This window comes from Pseudoliparis swirei, chromosome 12 (assembly GCF_029220125.1).
Source record: "Pseudoliparis swirei isolate HS2019 ecotype Mariana Trench chromosome 12, NWPU_hadal_v1, whole genome shotgun sequence".
Lineage (NCBI taxonomy): Eukaryota > Metazoa > Chordata > Actinopteri > Perciformes > Liparidae > Pseudoliparis > Pseudoliparis swirei.
The window spans coordinates 2,119,347-2,143,532 of NC_079399.1; the positions used below are offsets into that span (position 1 = coordinate 2,119,347).

A 24,186-nucleotide genomic window follows, 5' to 3' on the forward strand; every position below is an offset into this window, starting at 1 on the left:
GTGTGTTTATTGTTTGTTATATGTATATTTGTGTTTGTATTTTTTGTGTGTGTGTGTGTGTATTGTGTGTGTGTTATATGTGTTTTATATTGTGTTTTGTATATATGTTGTGTTTTTGTGTGTGTGTGTATATGTTTGTGTGTGTATATGTGTGTGTGTGTTATTTGGGGGGATTTTTTTATGGTTGGTTTTTGGGGGGTTTGGGGGATTTTTAAAAGTTGGGAATTTGGGGGTGGAAGATTTTTTTTTTTTGGTGTGAAGGGGAAGGGGTTAAGTTTTTGAAATTGGGGTTTGGGTTTGGGAAAAAGGTTTTTAAATTTAAGGGGGGGGGAAGGGGGAAGGGAATTTTGGGGGTTTTTTTTTTGGGGTAAGGGGGAAGGGGTTTTAAAAGGGTTGGGGTTGGGGAAAGGGGGGAAAATTTGTATAATTTTTAAAAGGATTGGGGTTTGGGGGAAGAGGGTGAAAAAATTTTTAAATAATTGGGGGAAAGGGGGAATTTTTTTTTTTTTTTTTATTTTTTGCTCTTTTTTTTTTTTTTTTTTTTTTTTTTTTTTTTTTTTTTTTTTTTTTTATAATAAATTTGTGGATTTTTTGGGTTAAAAAATTTAAAATAATGTTATTTGATGGTTGTAAACGTTGGTTTTAAATGTAAGGAAGAGAGTTTTTGAATGTTTTATGGTGGGTTAAAGTAGGGGTTTTTTTTGTGTGTGAGGTTGGGTGAAGTGGGTGTGTTTTTTAAATGGGTTTTATTTTTTTAGTGTGTTGTGAGGGAGGGGGATTAAAGATTGGGGTGGGAAAAGTGTTTAAAAGTTTTTTTTAAAAATATTTTTAATAATGTGTTTTTGTTTATTGTTGTTATATTAATATAAGTTTTAGTTGTTGTTTTATTTTAATATTTGTAATTTTTGGGTTTTGTTGTGTTTATTTTTTATTTTGTTGATTTTTGGATATTTTTATTTAATATATGTGTTTTGAAGGAATTATTGTTGAATTTTTATATTTGTTTGTTTTTTTGTAATTATATAAAGCCCCGCAGAATTAATTAATTTATAAGTTTGTATCCTGATACGTGAGGGAAAGATTGACCTGACCGGTGGGAGCCGGCGCCTGACCTCAGATCAGGAGACGCCATCGGCCCGACACACGCCCTGCAGGTTGTGGAGGAAGAGGAGGGAGCCATTGTTCCCTCAGGAGCAGCAGACTGGGCTCACTGCCTTGCTCAAAGGCGCGTGGGCAGGGCGGGGGTTGCACTCAGGGCCCCCCGGGGAATTCTTCAGCGGGGCGGGCGTGAAGCCGCCGGACGTCCCGGAGGACGGCCTCTTCTTCACCAGCAGGACGACGCCCCCTGACTCCGCCCTCAGCTTCTCCACCAGGTGCTTCAGCTGCCAGCCCACCTGGACCAATCACAGGCCAGAGATCTTGAGCTGGAGGACTTAAACCCCGAGACACGAATTTACTGACAAAAGTCTTTACTAATACCTTTTGACTAGAAAGGAAGGGAGGAAGGAAGGAAGGAAAGAAGGAGAAAGAAGAACGGAGGGAGGAAGGAAGAAAGGACGGAAGGGAGGAAGGAGAATGGGAGGGAGGGAGGAAGGAAGCAAGGAAGACAGAAATAAAAGGAGGAAGGAAGGAAGAAAGAAAGAAGAGAAAGGAGGGAGGACAGAATGAAGGAAGGAAGAAGGAAAAAAAGGGAGGGAGGGAGGAAAGGAAGGAAGGAGAAAGAAGGGAGGGAGGGAGGGAGGAAAGGAGGAAGGAAGGAAGGAAGAAGGGAGGTAGGGAGGGAGGAAAGGAGGGAGGAAATAATGAAGGAAGGAAGGAGGAAGAAGGGAGAAAGAAAATAAGGGAGGGAGGGATGGAGAGAGGAAAGGAGGAAGGAAGGAAGGAGGAAGAAGGGAGGTAGGAAGAAAGGAAGGAAGGAAGGAGAGAGAAGAAGAGAGAAAGAAAGGAAACGCATCTTTTAACGTTTTGACTAGCGATGCTAGCTTTCCCCTCCGTTTCCAGTGTGTATGCTAAGCTAACGCCTCTGCCTCACCACCGTCTGCTTGTTGACCTGCACGACCTCGTCCCCGGCGTGGATCCTCTGGCTTTTATCTGCAGGCGACTGGAGGACAGACACAACCTGTTACCCGCTAGCGAGGACCCGAGGAGACGCCGCGGCGACCGGCCACTCACGTTCTCCGTGGTTCCCGTGACGACGTGCAGCCCGTCGTAGGTGGACTTGATGTAAATACCCTGCGGGTGAAAACACATGTAAAAGGAGTGTGTGTGTGTGTGTGTGTGTGTGTGTGTGTGCTCACCAGGCCCTCCCCAGGCTTGATGTTGGTGAGGTGCACCTCCTCCAGGCAGGACAGGTCGCTCTGCGAGGGGTCAGAGGTCGTCTGCACCGTCTGCTCACAGACGGCCGTCAGCGCTCGCGACTGAAACAAAGAGACAGGAAACAGTTTGAATCCTCCAAAATAAGATACAGTTACATGTTTTATTACCACTAAATTAATATATGTAATTATTACTGAAATGTGATTTCCTTGTTTGAGTCCAACGTGCTTTAGTCACTATCTGCTGACCTCTGACCTCTATGTGGAAGATAAACAGACCGATGAACCCCAAAGAGACCAGAGGAGCCGATGTTGACCAAGAGGCCCCGAGTCACAAGTGTAAAAGAAAGAAAGGAAGGGAGGAAAGAAAAAGAAGAAGGGAGGAAGAAAGAAAGAAAGAAAGGGAGGGAAGGAAGGAATGAGAAAGGAAAAGGGAGGAAGAAAGGAAGGATAAAGAAGAAGGGAGAGAGAAAGAAAGGAAGGAAGGAGAAAGAAGAAGGTAGGGAGGAAGAAAGAAAGAGAGGAAGGATTGAGAAAGAAGAATGGAAGGAGGGATTAGGAAGAAATATCACAATCTCAATTTTAAGCTGACGAGGTCACATGATGAGGTCACATGATAAGGTCACATGACGAGGTGACATGATGAGGGACATGATGAGGTCAAGATGAGGACATGATGAGGTGACATGATGAGGTGACACGATGAGGTGACATGACGAGGTCACATGATGAGGTGACATGATGAGGTGACACGATGAGGTCACATGATGAGGTGACATGATGAGGTGACATGATGAGGTCACACGATGAGGTGACATGATGAGGTGACATGACGAGGTCACATGATGAGGTCACATGAGGTGACATGATGAGGGGAACCCCCATGAGGCACTGATAGGGACATGATGAGGTGACATGACGAGGTCACACGATGAGGTGACATGATGAGGTGACATGAGGTCACATGATGAGGTGACATGATGAGGTGACAGTGGGTCACAGATGGGTGACAGACAGGTACATGACGAGGTCACATGATGAGGTCACACGATGAGGTGACACGATGAGGTCACATGATGAGGTCACATGATGAGGTGACATGACGAGGTCACATGACGAGGTGACATGAGCCTGGGGGAAAGGGCACACGATGAGGTGACATACGAGGTAACAGAGGTCACATGATGAGGGACATGACGAGGTCACAAAGAGGTGACATGGGAGGTCCCCATGAGGTGACACGACGAGGTGACATGATGAGGTCACATGATGAGGTGACATGATGAGGTGACATGACGAGGTCACATGACGAGGTGAAAGAGGTCAAAAATGAGGTGTAGATGAGGACAGATGAGGTGACATGATGAGGTCCGGGGGTGGGGGAGGTAAGGAGGTCATGAGGGCAGATGAGGTGACATGATGAGGACATGGGAGGTACAAAGAGGTCACATGAGAGGTGACAGGGAGGTCAAGAGAGGTGACATGGCGAGGTCCCGGGAGAGGTGAAAGACGAGGTCCCTGATGAGGTGACAGAGAGGTCACAGATGAGGTGACATGATGAGGTGACATGGAGGTACATGAGAGGTGACATGATGAGGGTGATGAGGTACAATGATGAGGTGACATGACGAGGTCACAGTGAGGTCATGTGAGGACATGATGAGGTACAGATGGGGAATGAGAGGTACATGGAGGTACATGATGAGGTCAGATGAGGTACATGATGAGGTGACGAGGTACATGATGAGGTACAGAGAGGTACATGATGAGGTACATGATGAGGTACAGATGAGGTGACATGGGAGGTCCCGATGAGGTGACATGATGAGGTACATGACAGGTCACAGATGAGGTGACATGGAGGTCACAGATGAGGTACAGATGAGGTAAGAGAGGGGACATGATGGGCACTGATGAGGTGACATGATGAGGTACATGACAGGTGACATGAGAGGTCACATGAGAGGTCACAGATGAGGTGACATGATGAGGTACATGATGAGGTACATGAGAGGTACATGATGAGGTACATGAGAGGTACATGAGGGGGGGTGACATGGAGGTACATGAGAGGTACATGACGAGGTCACACGATGAGGTGACATGATGAGGTCCCTGGAGGGTGACATGATGAGGTGCATGACAGGTCACATGAGGGACATGATGAGGTACAAAGACGAGGTAAAGATGAGGTGACGAGAGGGCACACGATGAGGTGACAATTGGGGAAAAGAGGTCCAAAAAATGATGAGGTGACATGATGAGGTCATGATGAGGTCACGATGAGGTGACATGAGGTCACATGATGAGGTGACATGAGAGGTCAGAGAGGTACATGATGAGGTGAATATGAGGTCCCTGGAGGTACATGATGGGGCACATGATGAGGTACAGATGGGTACATGTGAGGTACATGAGGGTGACAAAAGGGGTGGGGGTCACACGATGAGGTGACATGACGAGGTCACATGACGAGGTCACACGATGAGGTGACATGATGAGGTCACACGATGAGGTGACATGATGAGGTCACATGACGAGGTGACATGATGAGGTCACATGACGAGGTCACATGATGAGGTGACATGATGAGGTGACATGACGAGGTGACATGATGAGGTACATGATGAGGTACAGATGAGGTACATGATGAGGTCACAGATGAGGTGACATGATGAGGTCACATGACGAGGTCAATGAAAGAGGTACATGAGAGGTCACACGATGAGGTGACATGATGAGGTGACATGACGAGGTCACATGATGAGGTGACATGATGAGGTGACATGACGAGGTCACATGATGAGGTGACATGACGAGGTCACATGATGAGGTGACATGATGAGGTCACACGATGAGGTGACATGATGAGGTCACATGATGAGGTGACATGATGAGGTGACATGATGAGGTCACATGATGAGGTGACATGACGAGGTCACATGATGAGGTTGGGTGAGGTACAGATGAGGTACATGAGAGGTACATGATGAGGTACATGATGAGGTACATGATGAGGTGACAGATGAGGTACATGAGAGGTCACATGATGAGGTGAATGGGACATGAGAGGTCATGATGAGGTACAGAGGGTACATGATGAGGTCACATGACGAGGTGACATGATGAGGTCACATGACGAGGTCACATGATGAGGTGACATGATGAGGTGACATGACGAGGTGACATGACGAGGTCACATGATGAGGTGACATGATGAGGTCACATGACGAGGTCACATGATGAGGTGACATGATGAGGTCACATGACGAGGTCACATGATGAGGTCACATGATGAGGTGACATGATGAGGTCACATGACGAGGTGACATGATGAGGTCACATGACGAGGTCACATGATGAGGTGACATGATGAGGTGACATGACGAGGTCACATGATGAGGTGACATGATGAGGTCACATGACGAGGTGACATGATGAGGTGACATGATGAGGTCACATGAGGTCACACGATGAGGTCACATGACGAGGTGACATGACGAGGTCACGTGATGAGGTGACATGAGAGGTACAAAGAGGTACAGATGAGGTACATGATGAGGTACATGATGAGGAAACCCTGATGAGGTCACATGATGAGGTCATGATGGGTGACATGATGAGGTACAGATGAGGTGAATGAGAGGTACATGATGAGGTCACATGATGAGGTGACATGATGAGGTCACATGATGAGGTGACATGACGAGGTCACAAAGAGGTACGAGAGGTACATGATGAGGTACATGAGAGGTCACATGATGAGGTGACATGAGAGGTCATGATGAGGTCACATGAGAGGTACATGAGAGGTCACATGATGAGGTGACATGATGAGGTCAACGAGGTGACATGATGAGGTCACATGACGAGGTCACATGATGAGGTACATGATGATACATGAGGTACATGAGAGGTCCCAAAAATGATGAGGTGACAGAGGGGACAGAGAGGTACATGATGAGGTGACATGACGAGGTCACAAAGAGGTCAATGAGGTACATGATGAGGTACAGATAAGTGACACTGATGAGGTGACATGGGGGGTGACATGATGAGGTCACAGATGAGGTGACAGATGGGGGACATGAGAGGTCACATGATGAGGTGACATGGGGGTACAGAGAGGTGACATGAGAGGTCACATGAGAGGTGACAGAGAGGTACAGATGAGGTACAGAGAGGTACATGATGGGACATGATGAGGTGACATGATGAGGTGACATGATGAGGTCACATGATGAGGTGACATGACGAGGTCACATGAGGTCACATGATGAGGTCACATGATGAGGTGACATGATGAGGTGACATGAGGTCACATGATGAGGTCACATGATGATGAGGTGACATGACGAGGTCACACGACGAGGTGACATGATGAGGTGACAAAGAGGTACATGATGAGGTACATGATGAGGTACATGAGAGGTCAATGAGGTGACAAAGAGGTCACATGATGAGGTGACATGATGAGGTGACATGGGACGGGGGTACATGATGAGGTGGGACATGGAGGTGACATGAGAGGTACATGATGAGGTGACAAAAGGGACATGAGGTACATGATGAGGTGACATGAGAGGTCACATGATGAGGTACAATGATGGGTACATGATGAGGTACATGATGAGGTGACATGAGAGGTCACATGATGAGGTGACAAATCACAGATGAGGTGACATGATGAGGTACATGGGGGTCATACATGATGAGGTCACATGTGAGGTGACAGATGAGGTGCAGAGAGGTACATGAGAGGTACAAAGAGGTACATGATGAGGTCACATGATGAGGTGACATGACGAGGTCACACGATGAGGTATGAGGTGACATGACGAGGTCACATGATGAGGTGACATGACGAGGTCACATGATGAGGTGACATGACGAGGTCACACGATGAGGTGACATGATGAGGTGACATGAGGTCACATGATGAGGTGACATGATGAGGTCACATGATGAGGTGACATGACGAGGTCACATGATGAGGAAAGACGAGGTACAAAGAGGTACAGATGAGGTGAAAGATGAGGTCACAGATGAGGTACATGATGAAAGGGGGGGGACATGAGAGGTACAAAGAGGTCACGACGAGGTACATGAAGGGACGAGGTGAAGAGAGGGCACATGAGAGGTGACATGAGAGGTACATGATGAGGTCAACGAGGTACATGAGAGGTACATGAGAGGGAAAAGGGGGTACATGATGAGGTACATGGAGGTCACATTTAGGTGACATGATGAGGTCACAATGAGGTGACAGGGCGATACAGATGAGGTGACATGAGAGGTCCCTGATGAGGTCAGAGAGGTCACAAATGGGTGAGGTCATGAGAGGTCACAGATGAGGTGACATGGGGGCCGGGGGTCACATGAGAGGTCACAGAGAGGGGGACATGGAGGTACATGATGAGGTGACATGAGAGGTCACAGATGAGGTGACAGAGAGGTACAGATGAGGTGACTGAGAGGTACTGACGAGGTACATAGAGGTACAAAGAGGTCACAATGAGGTGACATGATGAGGTGACATGAGAGGTACATGAGAGGTGACATGAGGGTACATGATGAGGTGAAGGGCGAGGTACTGATGAGGTGACATGAGGTCACAGATGAGGTACAAAGAGGTACATGAGAGGTACAAAGAGGTACAGAGAGGTCACATGGGGGGTCTGGGGCGACGAGGTCACGAGAGGTGACATGAGAGGTCACATGATGAGGTACAGAGAGGTCACAGATGAGGTACATGAGGTACAGTGAGGTACATGAGAGGTCACATGAGGTCACATGATGAGGTGACATGATGAGGTCACATGATGAGGTGACATGACGAGGTCACATGATGAGGTGACATGATGAGGTGACATGACGAGGTACTGAGAGGTACTGATGAGGTACATGAGAGGTGACATGAGGTCACATGGGGGTGACATGATGAGGTACAGATGAGGTGACGAGAGGTACAGAGGTACATGAGAGGTCACATAGAGGTACGGGTGAGGTACTGATGAGGTGACATGAGGTCACATGATGAGGTGACATGAGGTCACATGATGAGGTGACATGAGGTCACATGATGAGGTACGAGAGGTCAATGAGGTACAAAGAGGTACATGATGAGGTACAAAAGAGGTACATGAGGGTACATGGGGGTGACATGACGAGGTACATGAGAGGTCACTGATGAGGTGACAAATGAGGTTTAGGGTTGATGAGGTACATGAGAGGTACATGGGGGTCACATGATGAGGTACGATGAGGTGGTGGGTGACATGAGGTCAGTGAAAAGGGGAATGATGAGGTGACAAAAGAGGTCACGATGATAAGAGAGGGGAAGAGAGGGAAGAGAGGCCCCGAGGGGAAGAGAGGAAAAGGGGGAGGGAAGAGGCCAGAGGGGAAGAGAGGGCAAGGAGGCCTGAGAGGGGAAGAGAGGTCAGAGGGGAAGAGAGGGAAGAGAGGGAAGAGAGGGACAGAGGCCTGAGGGGAAGAGGAAGAGAGGTAAGAGAGGGGAAAGGAACCCAAAGGGGGGGAAGGGGGAAAAGGCCCCCAAGGGGGAAAGGGGACAAGAAGGAAGGGGGGGAGAGGGAAAAATGAGGGAAAAAAAACCTAAAAAAGGGGAAAAAAGGGGAAGGAGGAGGGAAGTGGGGGGGGGGGGGGGTTGGGGGGGGGTGGTGGGGGGGGGGGGGAAAATAGGGGGGGGGGGAAAACAGGGAAACAGGGAAAGGCAAAAAAAGAAAACCCCTCAAAAAAAAGAAAAAAACCCCAAAAAGGGGGGGAAAAACCTTTTTTAAAAGAGGAAAAGGGGGTCGGGGGGGGGGGGCCAGGGGGGAAGGGGCCTTTTTTAGGGGGGAAAGGGGGGGAGGGCCCCAAAAAAAAAACCCAAAAAAAAAACCAAAAAAAAAACCAAAAAAAAAACCCCCAAAAAAAAAAACCCAAAAAAAAACCCCAAAAAAAAAAAAAAAAAAAAAAAAAAAAACCCCAAAAAAAAACCCAAAAAAAAAACCCAAAAAAAAAACCCAAAAAAAAAAACCCAAAAAAAAAACCCAAAGAGGGGGAAGAATCAAGGGGGGGGAAGGGGAAAAGGTAAAAAGGAGAGAGAAGGCCCCGGGGGGGAAAAAAATAGAGGGGGAAGGGGGAAGGGGGAGGAGAGGGAGAGGAGGGAGAGAAGGCCTGAGGGAGAGGAGGAGAGAAGGCCTCAGAGGGGAGAGGAGGAGGGGAGAAGGCCTCAGAGGGGAGAGGAGGAGGGAGAAGGCCTCAAGGGAGAGGAGGAGGAGAGAAGGCCTCAGGGGGAGAGGAGGAGAGAAGGCCTGAGGGGGGAGGAGGAGGAGAGAAGGCCTCAGAGGAGGGGGAGGGAGAGAAGGCCTCAGAGGGGGGAGGAGGAGAGAAGGCCTCAGAGGGAGAGGGGGAGGAGAGAAGGCCTCAGAGGGAGAGGAGGAGGAGAGAAGGCCTCAGGGGAGAGGAGGAGAGAGAAGGCCTAGGGGAGAGGAGGAGGGAGAAGGCCTCAGAGGGGAGAGGAGGAGAGAAGGCCTCAGAGGGGGGAGGAGGAGGGAGAAGGCCTCAGAGGGGGAGGAGGAGAGAGAAGAGGGGGGAGGGGGAGGGAGAAGGCCTCAGAGGGGAGGGGGAGGAGAGAAGGCCTCAGAGGGAGAGGAGGAGGAGAGAAGGCCTCAGAGGGAGAGGAGGAGGAGAAGGCCTCAGAGGGGAGGGGGAGGAGAGAAGGCCTCAGAGGGGAGGGGGAGGAGAGAAGGCCTCAGGGGAGAGGAGGAGAGAGAAGGCCTCAGAGGGGGGAGGAGGAGGAGAAGGCCTCAGAGGGAGAGGAGGAGAGAGAAGGCCTCAAGGGAGAGGGGGAGGGGAGAAGGCCTCAGAGGGGAGAGGAGGAGGAGAGAAGGCCTGAGGGGGGGGAGGAGGAGAGAAGGCCTCAGGGGAGAGGAGGAGAGAGAAGGCCTCAGAGGGGAGAGGAGGAGAGAAGGCCTCAGAGGGGAGAGGAGGAGGGGAGAAGGCCTCAGAGGGGAGGAGGAGGAGAGAAGGCCTCAAGGGGAGGGAGGAGGAGAGAAGGCCTCAGAGGGGAGGAGGGGAGAGAAGGCCTCAGAGGGGGGGAGGAGGAGGAGAGAAGGCCTCAGAGGGGGGGAGGAGGAGAGAAGGCCTCAGAGGGGAGGAGGAGGAGAGAAGGCCTCAGAGGGAGAGGAGGAGGAGAGAAGGCCTCAAGGGGGGAGGAGGAGAGAGAAGGCCTCAGAGGGGGGAGGAGGAGAGAAGGCCTCAGGGGGAGGAGGAGAGAGAAGGCCTCAGAGGGGGAGGAGGAGGGAGAAGGCCTCAGAGGGAGAGGAGGAGGAGAGAAGGCCTCAGAGGGGAGAGGAGGAGGAGAGAAGGCCTCAGAGGGGAGAGGAGGAGAGAAGGCCTCAGAGGGGGGAGGAGGAGGAGAGAAGGCCTCAGAGGGAGAGGAGGAGGGAGAGAAGGCCTCAGAGGGGAGGAGGAGGAGAGAAGGCCTCAAGGGGGAGGGGGAGGAGAGAAGGCCCCAAGGGAGAGGAGGAGGGAGAAGGCCTAGAGGGGGGAGGAGGAGTGAGAAGGCCCTAGAGGGAGAGAGGAGGAGGAGGAGAAGGCCTCTAGAGGGAGAGGAGGAGGAGAGGGGCTTAGGAGGGGAGAGGAGGAGAGAGAAGGCCTATGAGAGGGAGGAGAAGGCCCTCATGGAGGGAGAGGAGGAGCAGAGAAGGCCCCAGAGGGAGAGGAGGAGGCATAAGGGCTCAAGGGGAGAGGAGGAGGAGGAGAGAAGGCCTCAGAGGAGGAGGAGCAGAGAAGGCCCAGAGGAGAGAGAGGAGGACAGAGAAGCCCCAGAGGGGAGAGAGAGGAGGAGGAGAGAAGGCCCAGAGGGAGAGATATGAGAAGGCCTGAGAGAGGAGGAAGGCCTGAGGGAGAGAGGAGGACAGAGAAGGCCCTGAGGAGAGAGAGAGGAGGAGGAGGTCCCTCAGAGGGGAGAGAGGGAGTCGAGGGAAGAGAAGGCCCTAGAGGGGAGAGGAGGAGGAGAGAAGGCCCTCAGGGGAGGAGGAGGAGTGAGAGAGAAGGCCTCAGAGGGGGAGAGGAGGAGGAGAGGAGAAGGCCTGGGAGGGGAGAGGAGGAGGAGAAGGCCTCAGAGGGAGAGGAGGAGGAGAGAAGGCCTCAGAGGGAGAGAGGAGAGGCCCAAGGTGAGGAGAGAAGGCCTCAGAGGGGAGAGAGGAGGAGGAGAGAAGGCCTCAGAGGGGAGAGAGGAGGAGGAGAGAAGGCCTCAGAGGGGAGAGGAGGAGGAGAAGGCCTCAGAGGGAGAGAGGAGGAGCAGAGAAGAAGGCCCAGGGGAGAGGAGGAGAGAAGGCCTCAGAGGGAGAGGAGGACAGAGAAGGCCTCTGAGGGGAGAGGAGGAGGAGAAGGCCCCAGAGGAGAGGAGGAGAGAAGGCCTGAGGGAGAGGAGGAGGAGAAGGCCTCAAGCAGAGAAGGCCTCAGAGGGAGAGAGGAGGAGGAGAAGGCCTCAGAGGGAGAGGAGGAGGAGGAGAAGGCCCGAGGGAGAGGAGGAGGAGAGAAGGCCTCAGAGGGGAGAGGAGGAGCAGAGAAGGCCTCAGAGGGAGAGGAGGAGGAGAGAAGGCCTCAGAGGGGAGAGGAGGAGCAGAGAAGGCCTCAGAGGGAGAGGAGGAGGAGAGAAGGCCTCGAGGGAGAGGGGAGGAGGAGAGAAGGCCTCAGAGGGAGAGGAGGAGGAGAGAAGGCCCCAGAGGGGAGAGGAGAGCAGAGAAGGCTCAGGAGGGAGAGGAGGAGGAGAGAAGGCCTCAGAGGGAGAGAGAGGAGAGAAGGCCTGGAGGGGAGAGGAGGAGGAGAGAGAAGCCCCGAGGGGAGAGGAGGAGCAGAGAAGGCCGGAGAGGAGGAGGAGAGAAGGGGAGGAGGAAGGCCCCAGAGGGAGAGGAGGAGGAGAGAAGGCCTCAGAGGAGAGGAGGAGGAGAGAAGGCCTCAGAGGGAGAGGAGGAGGAGAGAAGGCCCCAGAGGGAGAGGAGGAGGAGAGAAGGCCCCAGAGGGGAGAGGAGGAGGAGAGAAGGCCTCAGAGGGGAGAGGAGGAGGAGAGAAGGCCTCAGAGGGGAGAGGAGGAGGAGAGAAGGCCTCAGAGGGGAGAGGAGGAGGAGAGAAGGCCTCAGAGGGGAGAGGAGGAGCAGAGAAGGCCTCAGAGGGGAGAGGAGGAGAGAAGGCCACAGAGGGGAGAGGAGGAGGAGAGAAGGCCTCAGAGGGGAGAGGAGGAGCAGAGAAGGCCTCAGAGGGGAGAGGAGGAGGAGAGAAGGCCTCAGAGGGGAGAGGAGGAGGAGAAGGCCTCAGAGGGAGAGAGGGAGGGAGAAGGCCTCAGAGGGGAGAGGAGGAGGAGAGAAGGCCTCAGAGGGGAGAGGAGGAGGAGAGAAGGCCTCAGAGGGGAGAGGAGGAGGAGAGAAGGCCTCAGAGGGGAGAGGAGGAGGAGAGAAGGCCTCAGAGGGAGAGGAGGAGGAGAGAAGGCCTCAGAGGGAGAGGAGGAGCAGAGAAGGCCTCAGAGGGAGAGGAGGAGGAGAGAAGGCCTCAGAGGGAGAGGAGGAGGAGAGAAGGCCCCAGAGGGAGAGGAGGAGGAGAAGGCCTCAGAGGGAGAGGAGGAGCAGAGAAGGCCTCAGAGGGAGAGGAGGAGGAGAGAAGGCCTCAGAGGGAGAGGAGGAGGAGAGAAGGCCTCAGAGGGGAGAGGAGGAGGAGAGAAGGCCTCAGAGGGAGAGGAGGAGGAGAGAAGGCCTCAGAGGGGAGAGGAGGAGGAGAGAAGGCCTCAGAGGGAGAGGAGGAGGAGAGAAGGCCCAGAGGGAGAGGAGGAGCAGAGAAGGCCTCAGAGGGAGAGGAGGAGGAGAGAGGCCTCAGAGGGAGAGGAGGAGCAGAGAAGGCCTCAGAGGGGAGAGGAGGAGGAGAGAAGGCCTCAGAGGGAGAGGAGGAGAGAGAAGGCCTCAGAGGGGAGAGGAGGAGGAGAGAAGGCCTCAGAGGGAGAGGAGGAGGAGAGAAGGCCTCAGAGGGAGAGGAGGAGGAGAGAAGGCCTGAGAGGAGGAGGAGAGAAGGCCTCAGAGGGGAGAGGAGGAGCAGAGAAGGCCTCAGAGGGAGAGGAGGAGGAGAGAAGGCCTCAGAGGGAGAGGAGGAGCAGAGAAGGCCTCAGAGGGAGAGGAGGAGGAGAGAAGGCCGGGAGAGGAGGAGGAGAGAAGGCCTCAGAGGGAGTGGAGGAGGAGAGAAGGCCTCAGAGGGGAGAGGAGGAGGAGAGAAGGCCTCAGAGGGGAGAGGAGGAGGAGAGAAGGCCTCAGAGGGGAGAGGAGGAGGAGAGAAGGCCTCAGAGGGGAGAGGAGGAGAGAAGGCCTCAGAGGGGAGAGGAGGAGGAGAGAAGGCCTCAGAGGAGAGGAGGAGGAGAGAAGGCCTCAGAGGGGAGAGGAGGAGCAGAGAAGGCCTCAGAGGGGAGAGGAGGAGGAGAGAAGGCCTCAGAGGTGAGAGGAGGAGCAGAGAAGGCCTCCGAGGGGAGAGGAGGAGAGAAGGCCTCAGAGGGAGAGGAGGAGAGAGAAGGCCCAGAGGGAGAGGAGGAGGAGAGAAGGCCTCAGAGGGGAGAGGAGCAGAGAGGGCCTCAGAGGGGAGAGGGGGAGGAGAGAAGGGCTCAGGGGGGAGAGGAGGAGAGAAGGCCTCAGAGGGAGAGGAGGAGCAGAGAAGGCCTCAGAGGGAGAGGAGGAGGAGAGAAGGCCTCAGAGGGAGGAGGAGCAGAGAAGGCCACAGAGTGGAGAGGAGGAGCAGAGAAGGCCTCAGAGGGGAGAGGAGGAGGAGAGAAGGCCTCAGAGGGGAGAGGAGGAGCAGAGAAGGCCTCAGAGGGGAGAGGAGGAGGAGAGAAGGCCTCAGAGGGGAGAGGAGGAGGAGAAGGCCTCAGAGGGGAGAGGAGGAGGAGAGAAGGCCTCAGAGGGAGAGGAGGAGGAGAAGGCCTCAGAGGGAGAGGAGGAGCAGAGAAGGCCTCAGAGGGAGAGGAGGAGGAGAGAAGGCCTCAGAGGGGAGAGGAGGAGGAGAGAAGGCCGGAGGAGGAGAAGGCCTCAGAGGAGAGGAGGAGGAGAGAAGGCCTCAGAGGGGAGAGGAGGAGGAGAGAAGGCCTCAGAGGGGAGAGGAGGAGGAGAGAAGGCCTCAGAGGGGAGAGGAGGAGCAGAGAAGGCCTCAGAGGGAGAGGAGGAGGAGAGAAGGCCTCAGAGGGAGAGGAGGAGGAGAGAAGGCCTCAGAGGGGAGAGGAGGAGAGAAGGGGAGAGGAGGAGGAGAGAAGGCCTCAGAGGGGAGAGGAGGAGGAGAGAAGGCCTCAGAGGGAGAGGAGGAGGAGAGAAGGCCTCAGAGGAGAGAGGAGGAGAGAAGGCCTCAGAGGGAGAGGAGGAGCAGAGAAGGCCTCAGAGGGGAGAGGAGGAGGAGAGAAGGCCTCAGAGGGAGAGGAGGAGGAGAGAAGGCCTCGAGGGAGAGGAGGAGGAGAGAAGGCCTCAGAGGGGAGAGGAGGAGGAGAGAAGGCCTCAGAGGGAGAGGAGGAGGAGAGAAGGCCTCAGAGGGAGAGGAGGAGGAGAGAAGGCCTCAGAGGGGAGAGGAGGAGGAGAGAAGGCCTCAGAGGGGAGAGGAGGAGAGAGAAGGCCTCAGAGGGAGAGGAGGAGGAGAGAAGGCCTCAGGGGAGAGGAGGAGGAGAGAAGGCCTCAGAGGGAGAGGAGGAGGAGAGAAGGCCTCAGAGGGAGAGGAGGAGAGAGAAGGCCTCAGAGGGGAGAGGAGGAGGAGAGAAGGCCCAGAGGGAGAGGAGGAGGAGAGAAGGCCTCAGGGGAGAGGAGGAGGAGAGAAGGCCTCAGAGGTGAGAGGAGGAGCAGAGAAGGCCTCAGAGGGAGAGGAGGAGGAGAGAAGGCCTCAGAGGGAGAGGAGGAGGAGAGAAGGCCTCAGAGGCGAGAGGAGGAGGAGAGAAGGCCTCAGAGGGGAGAGGAGGAGCAGAGAAGGCCTCAGAGGGAGAGGAGGAGGAGAGAAGGCCTCAGAGGGGAGAGGAGGAGCAGAGAAGGCCTCAGAGGGGAGAGGAGGAGCAGAGAAGGCCTCAGAGGGGAGAGGAGGAGGAGAGAAGGCCTCAGAGGGGAGAGGAGGAGGAGAGAAGGCCTCAGAGGGAGAGGAGGAGGAGAGAAGGGAGAAGGCCTCAGAGGGGAGAGGAGGAGGAGAGAAGGCCTCAGAGGGGAGAGGAGGAGCAGAGAAGGCCTCAGAGGGGAGAGGAGGAGGAGAGAAGGCCTCAGAGGGGAGAGGAGGAGGAGAGAAGGCCTCAGAGGGGAGAGGAGGAGGAGAGAAGGCCTCAGAGGTGAGAGGAGGAGCAGAGAAGGCCTCAGAGGGGAGAGGAGGAGAGAAGGCCTCAGAGGGAGAGGAGGAGCAGAGAAGGCCTCAGAGGGAGAGGAGGAGGAGAGAAGGCCACAGAGGGAAGAGGAGGAGGAGAGAAGGCCTCAGAGGGAAGAGGAGGAGCAGAGAAGGCCTCAGAGGGAGAGGAGGAGGAGAGAAGGCCTCAGAGGGGAGAGGAGGAGCAGAGAAGGCCTCCGAGGGAGAGGAGGAGAGAAGGCCTCAGAGGGAGAGGAGGAGGAGAGAAGGCCTCAGAGGGGAGAGGAGGAGGAGAGAAGGCCTCAGAGGGGAGAGGAGGAGAGAAGGCCTCAGAGGGGAGAGGAGGAGCAGAGAAGGCCTCAGAGGGGAGAGGAGGAGGAGAGAAGGCCTCAGAGGGGAGAGGAGGAGGAGAGAAGGCCTCAGAGGGGAGAGGAGGAGGAGAGAAGGCCTCAGAGGGGAGAGGAGGAGGAGAGAAGGCCTCAGAGGTGAGAGGAGGAGCAGAGAAGGCCTCAGAGGGGAGAGGAGGAGGAGAGAAGGCCTCAGAGGGGAGAGGAGGAGGAGAGAAGGCCTCAGAGGGGAGAGGAGGAGGAGAGAAGGCCTCCAAGGGGAGAGGAGGAGGAGAGAAGGCCTCAGAGGGGAGAGGAGGAGGAGAGAAGGCCTCAGAGGGGAGAGGAGGAGCAGAGAAGGCCTCCGAGGGGAGAGGAGGAGGAGAGAAGGCCTCAGAGGGGAGAGGAGGAGCAGAGAAGGCCTCAGAGGGGAGAGGAGCAGAGAAGGCCTCAGAGGGGAGAGGAGGAGAGAAGGCCTCAGAGGGGAGAGGAGGAGCAGAGAAGGCCTCAGAGGGGAGAGGAGGAGCAGAGAAGGCCTCAGAGGGGAGAGGAGGAGAGAAGGCCTCAGAGGGGAGAGGAGGAGAGAAGGCCTCAGAGGGGAGAGGAGGAGCAGAGAAGGCCTCAGAGGGGAGAGGAGGAGTAGAGAAGGCCTCAGAGGGGAGAGGAGGAGGAGAGAAGGCCTCAGAGGGAGAGGAGGAGGAGAGAAGGCCTCAGAGGAGAGGAGGAGGAGAGAAGGCCTCAGAGGGGAGAGGAGGAGGAGAGAAGGCCTCAGAGGGGAGAGGAGGAGGAGAGAAGGCCTCAGAGGGGAGAGGAGGAGGAGAGAAGGCCTCAGAGGTGAGAGGAGGAGGAGAGAAGGCCTCAGAGGGGAGAGGAGGAGGAGAGAAGGCCTCAGAGGGGAGAGGAGGAGCAGAGAAGGCCTCAGAGGGGAGAGGAGGAGGAGAGAAGGCCTCCAAGGGGAGAGGAGGAGGAGGAGAGAAGGCCTCAGAGGGGAGAGGAGGAGCAGAGAAGGCCTCAGAGGGGAGAGGAGGAGAGAAGGCCTCAGAGGGGAGAGGAGGAGCAGAGAAGGCCTCAGAGGGGAGAGGAGGAGGAGAGAAGGCCTCAGAGGGGAGAGGAGGAGCAGAGAAGGCCTCAGAGGGGAGAGGAGGAGGAGAGAAGGCCTCAGAGGGGAGAGGAGGAGGAGAGAAGGCCTCCGAGGGGAGAGGAGGAGGAGAGAAGGCCTCAGAGGGGAGAGGAGGAGGAGAGAAGGCCTCCGAGGGGAGAGGAGGAGCAGAGAAGGCCTCAGAGGGGAGAGAAGGCCTCCGAGGGGAGAGGAGGAGGAGAGAAGGCCTCAGAGGGGAGAGGAGGAGGAGAGAAGGCCTCCAAGGGGAGAGGAGGAGCAGAGAAGGCCTCAGAGGGGAGAGGAGGAGGAGAGAAGGCCTCCGAGGGGAGAGGAGGAGGAGAGAAGGCCTCAGAGGGGAGAGGAGGAGGAGAGAAGGCCTCAGAGGGGAGAGGAGGAGGAGAGAAGGCCCAAACAGGAGTCATCTGGTTCGTCGTCCTGACCCTGGGGGTCACGACCTTCACACAGAAACACGTGAGCGGTGTCTGGTGGGCGGAGCCTACGCTGACCTTCTGGACGGTGGAGGTGAGCTCCAGGCACAGCTGGATGATTCTGCTCTTGGTGGAGGTGAAGTCGACGGCGCCCGGAGGAGGAGTCCTGGGGGGGGGGGGGGGGTCATATCTTTAGATTCTCATGCTGCAGCTTCATGAGCTTTTGTTCAACACTTATAAACGTTGTGCTCGAGGTGTGTGTGTGTGTGTGTGTGTGTGAGAACAGGAATGTTGTCGAGCTGCGACAAGCGGAGCGAGTGAACGAGGCTCCTCATGTGGGAGGAGCTTAGGGGCAAAGTGGGCGTGTCTCACCCGTCCAGCCAGCCCAGCAGGCTCTTGGCGGCCCCGATCAGCTCCACCACGGCGGTCAGGAACTCGTTGGAGGGCTGGTGGGAGATCTTGTTGTGGTAGGCCGGGTTCTTGCGGCGCTGCGACACCGAGGCGGCGAGGTCGTGGTGCGCCGCCCTCATCCGGCCAATCAGAGTCTTCAGGTGGTCCTTCTGCACGCCGCAGTTCTGTAAAGTATTACAGATGTATAGAAGTGATTCATGGGGGATGGACAGAGTGATTACAGACATTCAGGTATCTCCTGGGGCCCTGAATGCAGCACAAGGCCTTCTTATAGCGGTGCTGCATTCAGGGCCCCCTGTTTATTCAGCACTCTGAACATGATGGTGTTCTTTAAAAAAAGGGAAAACTGATCATCTGACGTCCAACGGAAAACTGCTGCTGGAACAAAGCGTCTCTTCCTGTGTGTGTGTGTGTGTGTGAGTCTGTGTGTGTGTATGTGTGAGTCTGTGTGTGTGTATGTATGTATGTGTGTGTGTGTGAGTGAGTGTGTCTTTGTGTATGTGTGTGTGTGTCTGTGTGTGTGTGTGTGTGAGTGTGTGTGTGAGTGTGTGTGTGTGTTTGTGTGTGTCTGTGTGTCTTTGTCTATGTCTGTGTGTGTATGTGTGTGTGTGTGTGTCTTTGTCTATGTGTGTGTGTGTGTCTTTGTGTATGCGTGTGTGTGTCTTTGTCTATGTGTGTGTGTGTCTCCCTGTGAGTGTGTGTCTGTGGTTTTGTGTATGTGTGTGTGTGTCTGTGTGTGTATGTGTCTTGTGTATGTGTGTGTCTCTGTGTGAGTGAGTGTGAGTGTGTGTCTTTGTCTATGTGTGTGTGTGTCTCTGTGTGTGTATGTGTGTGTCTTTGTCTATGTGTGTGTGTGTCTCTGTGTGAGTGAGTGTGAGTGTGTGTCTTTGTCTATGTGTGTGTGTGTCTCTGTGTGTGTGTGTCTTTGTCTATGTGTGTGTGTGTGTCTTTGTCTATGTGTGTGTGTGTCTCTGTGTGTGTATGTGTGTGTCTTTGTCTATGTGTGTGTGTGTGTCTCTGTCTATGTGTGTGTGTGTGTCTCAGGGGAGGGATGGGGGTCTCTGACAGGTGGGAGGGGTTCCATCTGTTTCCTGCTCCACAGAGAGCTAAATATCCACCTGACCTTCTATTGAGTGTGACAGGAAGCCGTGTGATGTCACTTCCTGTTTATGCACTCTGGATGAGGTCCATTCAGAGAGGACGACAGAAAGGCCTGGACGAGGGAACGAGAGAACGAGGGAACGAGGGAACGAGAGAACGAGGGAGCAAGTGAACTTTGAGTTCAGTGTAGTTCATAACTTACGAGGCAACAAGAACAAACATTCTCCTTCAAGACTCCTAGAAGGAAGTCAAGGACACCACAGGAAGAGAGGAAAGGAAGGAGGGAGGGAGGAAGGATAAGGAAAGAAAGAAAGGAGGGAGAGTGGGAGAGAGAAAGGAGGGAAGGAAGGATAAGGAAAGAAAGAAAGGAGGGAGTGAGAAAGGAAGGCAGGTAGGTAAGAAGGAAAGAAGGAAGGAAGGAAGAAAGAAATAAAGGAATGAGAAGGAAGATAGGAAAGGAAAGAAGGAATGAAAGAGGAAAGGAAGAGGGAAGAAAGGAGAGAGAAGGAAGGAAGGATAAGGAAAGAAAGAAAGGAGTGTGTGTTGCTGTGTGTGTGACGTTTTGTGAGTGACGTTTTGTGTGTGTGTGACGTTTTGTGTGTGTGTGTGACGTTTTGTGTGAGTGATGTTTTGTGTGTGTGTGACGTTTTGTGTGTGTGTGTGTGACGTTTTGTGTGTGTGTGATGTTTTGTGTGTGTGTGTGACGTTTTGTGTGTGTGTGTGTGACGTTTTGTGTGTGTGTGATGTTTTGTGTGTGTGTGACGTTTTGTGTGTGTGTGTGATGTTTTGTGTGTGTGTGACGTTTTGTGTGTGTGTGTGTGACGTTGTGTGTGAGTGTGTGTGTGTGACGTTTTGTGTGTGTGTGACGTTTTGTGTGTGTGTGTGACCCACCAGTGCACACAGCAGGTCCACGGCCTCCAGCACCAGCTCCTGGTGTCCGACCCGCTTCAGGCCCAGAGCCAGCAGCTCCCGGTGGGTGGCGGCCAGCAGCCGGGCGCCGCCCACCTGCTGCCGCTGGAAGGACGCCACGTACTGCTGCAGCCCGTCGTCCAGCCCTGGGGGGGGGGTCACATGACGGGGACAGGAAGTCATCAACAGGACTACAGATGCTGAGTCATCACATGTCATCCTGGACCCCTCAGGACCAGCTGTGGGCCCAGTCCGCCTTCTGTCTCTTTCGTCCTTTCCTTCCCTGCTTCCTACCTCTTTATCTCTTCCTTCCTACTGTCCTACCTCTTTCTCTCTTTCTTTCTTTCCTACCTTCCTTCTCCTGTCTTCCTTCCTTTATCCCTTCCTTCCTTCCTCTGTTCATTCCTGCCTCCTTTCCTTCCTTCCTATTGCTTTCCTACATCCCTTCTCCTTTCTCCCTCCCTCCCTCCTTTCTTCATCTGTCCCTTCCTTCCTTCCCCTCCTTCCTTCCTTCTTTCCTTCTTCCCTACCTCCTAACCTTCCTTCCTCCCTTTCTTCATTCCTGCCTCCTTTCCTCCCTTCCTCTCTTCATTCCTCCCCTTTCCTTCCTTCCTTCCTCTCTTTCTTCATTCCTGCCTCCTTTCCTTCCTTCCTTTTTTCCCCCCTACATCCCTTCTCCTTTCTCCCTCCCTCTTTTCTTCATCTGTTACCTTCTTTCTTCCCCTCCTTCCTTCCTTCTTTCCTTCCTCCCTACCTCCCAACCTTTCCTCCTTCCTCGTCGGGCTCCTGAAGGCAGCCGTAGGTTTTCGAGTTGAAGCTCAAGAGAGGTTCAATTCTCCAGGAAACCGTAGTTTGGTTAGAGGAGGAAACTAATCCCTCCAGATTAAATAAAGGATGTAGACGTTGGTCTTTGTAGTTTAACGACCACCGAGAACAAAAAGTGGCGTTGAAATAAAGACACTTCAACAAAAGGGGAGCAAAGTGAGGGGTCAAACTCAAAAGGTCAAACGGTCATAAAACACGCCACGCGGCCAATTGTCAACATTTGGTCGGTTGTTATTAAATATCTCTGACTTCAGGAACTCAGAGGTCGTGACCCCTGGGAACCTGTTAGACCGAATATATTAATCAGGAAAATTATTATTAAATTCTTCAACAATTAAAATAATCCCTACTTGTTAAATGTTTCCTGATATTTAAGAAATAATCGGCGTAAAGAAAGTCCATTAGTCTGGGAGCAGAGCACCTCCCAGATGGCCCTCGGGGGGGGGGGGCAACACGTGGCCCCCATGTGGTCCCTGAAGGCCTCGTCACAGATGGCCTCTCGTGGTCCTCAGCTCGCACCTCCAGAACAACCAGAAGCCCTAAAGAGGCTCCGGTCTGGAGCAGAGGACTCGTCCACTATTAGTGTTATTATTATTATTATGATTATTAAACGCCCAAACATTCCGTCTCTGGCTCCTTTAAAGGCTTTTGAGTCTCAAATGTGAGCAGAATAAACATTTGTGGCTTCTGGGCTGTTTGTGAAACTATGGGGGGGGCGACCCCCGACCTTCTGGGGGGGTCAAAGGTCACGCTCCCCCTGAAGACATTGTTGTTGTTTTCTTTTTGACTGCATCCACCTGGAGCGACGGAACGGTGACACATTATGAATATTTAGTTTCCAATCAGCAGAATCCCAAAGTGGAACTTGAGTTCCTCACGTTGTCCGATTAGCAGCGATGACATCAACTCTGACCAATCAAACAACAACAAAGACGAAGAGGACGAAGAGGACCACGAAGACGAAGAGGACGAAGAGGACCACGAAGACGAAGAGGACGAGGTTTTACGTTTTCATTTCAGCAGCTTCAACATTTCATAGAAATTCAATATAAAGAGGAAAAAAGTCACAACAACTTGAGAATGAGCCGCCTCCACCTCCTCCTCCTCCTCCACCTCCCTCTAGCTCCTACTTCTCCTCCACCTCCTCCTCCTCCTCTACCCCCTCCTTTTACCACCTCCTCCTCCACCTCCACCTCCTACTTCTCCTCTTTTACCACCTCTTCCCTCTACCTCCTACTTCTCCTCCACCTCCTCTAACCAGATCCTCCTCCTCGTTCCTGAGAGCTGCCACGGCTCCATGTAATGTATCTTCATTGATAAAACAATGCCCCAAACTTTTGAGCTGCAGTGAATGTGAATATAATTAAACTTCACTGTTTACACTGGACTAAAATACTTTTTCTGTCCTTTTAATTTATTTGAGACTATTTATTCTGAGGCGGACCAACAACTCGAGGAAAATTCATATTCATTCATCTGATCTACAGATGAAACTCCAACAGAGACATTGAGGTGAGGCTGGAATCACTTCATCACAACGGGACGAGGGACAAGACCGACACACACACACACACACACACACACACACACACACACACACACACAAAAATAAATATATTCAAATAAATATATAAATACATGCATATATATATATTGTGTGGACAGTGGAGTTCTGTTGAATCAGATTCTCAAAGGTCTCATTGGTCCAGAGTAACCACGACCCTGAACATCCTCTGGGGACCAGGACCGTCTGGACCCCCTGATGGGACCGCATCCCGCTGAGTCACATGACGGCAGCCCGGGGCAGCAGGTGTTAATCACTCAGGTGTTCATGGCGTTCAGGTGGGTGACGCAGGTTCAACAAATCTCCCAATCGGCTTTACTGGGATCCATTAAGGAGGCGTGGCCTAAATCCTGGCGATGTGACCGAGCAGCACGGCTCAGTGTGGGTCCGTTTCTCTGGTCATCGTCGCCATTTAATTAGGGAGTGGCTTCTTTTATGACCGTTTAAAAAACTAAACTATTTTTAAAAAGCAGGCCGCTTGAAGGTTTCTCTGGCATTTGTTTTGGGAAATTTTATATATACAAAAATGTGGTAAATAAAATAAAGATTATGCGAAATTTTTTTTTTTAAAGGCCACAATATTTATTTATTTACTTTAGTAAATGTGCATCATTTCTGTTATCCCTCAATTAAGTTGGTGAATCAATGTAAATACTGACTAATATTTATTTGCAGAATCCTTTAATCTGATCGGAAGCATTTCAGATTTCACGTTTTTTAGAGGAATGTTTTAAATAAATATATTTGAATATCACAGAAGTATTTATTTATTTTGTTGGTGCTTTTTAAATATTTTTACAGACTTCATTTTGGGCTCTGATAACCTGACAGACGCTTTGCAAAAGAGGATAAAATGACTCCAGAAGGATATTTAAACACATTTATTTGGTGTTATAAAACTTGCTGGTGACACTTTTTACAAACTACCTCCTCACACACATCTTATCGGCCATCTTGTTTATTAGTTCCTCCTCCACAGGAACTGGATTCAGTTTCATCAACTCTGACTCCGTCCTCGTTTGTGTCGTGATGTGTGACCGCACCTGCCAGGTATGTGGGCCTGTCTGAACACGCCGAGAGTGTGTGTGTGCGTATGTGTGTGTGTGTGTGTGTGCGTATGTGTGTGTGTGTGTGTGTGTGTGTGTGTGTGTGTGTGTGTGTGTGCATGTGTGTGTGTGTGTGTGTGTGTGTGTGTGTGTGTGTGTGTGTGTGTGTGTGTGTGTGTGTGTGCGTATGTGTGTGTGTGCGTATGTGTGTGTGTGTGTGTGTGTGTGTGTGTGTGTGTGCCACAGCTGTCTGACCGCTCCGGTAGCAGAACACTGGATTAAAAGCTGCCTCTCAGCTGAGCACAGAGGACTCTTTGTCTCAGTCTAACTGCTGTTGTTCAATCACTTCATTAATATTTGTGATCCTCTGTTTGTAAACGGGCGCCGGCCTTTGCAAACTTTCAAATGAGACCTTGAATGTTGCATCAAGTCCCTGCAGGTTTAAAAAAATGAGTAAAATGTTAAGTAACTGAGGAAAGACTTTAAAGCAACCAAGAAACCAGAGACTTCCCCTTATATAACAAACTGCTGGTACCCCCCCCCCCCCCCTCAGAGACACGTCTGCTGTGTGGATGTGTGTGTGAGTGACACTCAGGGGGGAGCTAGCTTAATTGAGCCCCCCCCCGTGTGTGTCTCTCTTCTCTCACAGAACAAAGGGGGTGTGGTCAGGTGGCAGCAGCTCCTCAACGCGACCTTTTGACCCCGAACACAACGGGAGGCCGACCTTCATGGAGCGCTGGTATGTGTGTTGGTGTGTGTGTTGGTGTGTGTGTTGGTGTGTGTGCTGGTGTGTGTGTTGGTGTGTGTGCTGGAGTGTGTTGGTA

The 24,186-nt window shown here is 52.9% G+C and overlaps 1 protein-coding gene across 1 annotated transcript in view; it reads right to left on the reverse strand.

Annotated features, from left to right (window-relative positions):
• Window positions 1-24,186, reverse strand: part of cnksr3 (cnksr family member 3) — a 32,079-nt gene that overhangs the window by 5,543 nt on the left and 2,350 nt on the right. Inside the window, exons 2-8 of the mRNA XM_056428884.1 lie at window positions 19,910-20,073; window positions 17,879-18,081; window positions 17,575-17,672; window positions 2,298-2,449; window positions 2,173-2,232; window positions 2,033-2,101; window positions 1,212-1,394 (exon numbers count right to left, since the gene is read on the reverse strand). Of these exons, the coding sequence (XP_056284859.1) occupies window positions 1,212-1,394; window positions 2,033-2,101; window positions 2,173-2,232; window positions 2,298-2,449; window positions 17,575-17,672; window positions 17,879-18,081; window positions 19,910-20,073 (929 nt within the window). The remainder of the gene's footprint in view (window positions 1-1,211; window positions 1,395-2,032; window positions 2,102-2,172; window positions 2,233-2,297; window positions 2,450-17,574; window positions 17,673-17,878; window positions 18,082-19,909; window positions 20,074-24,186) is intronic.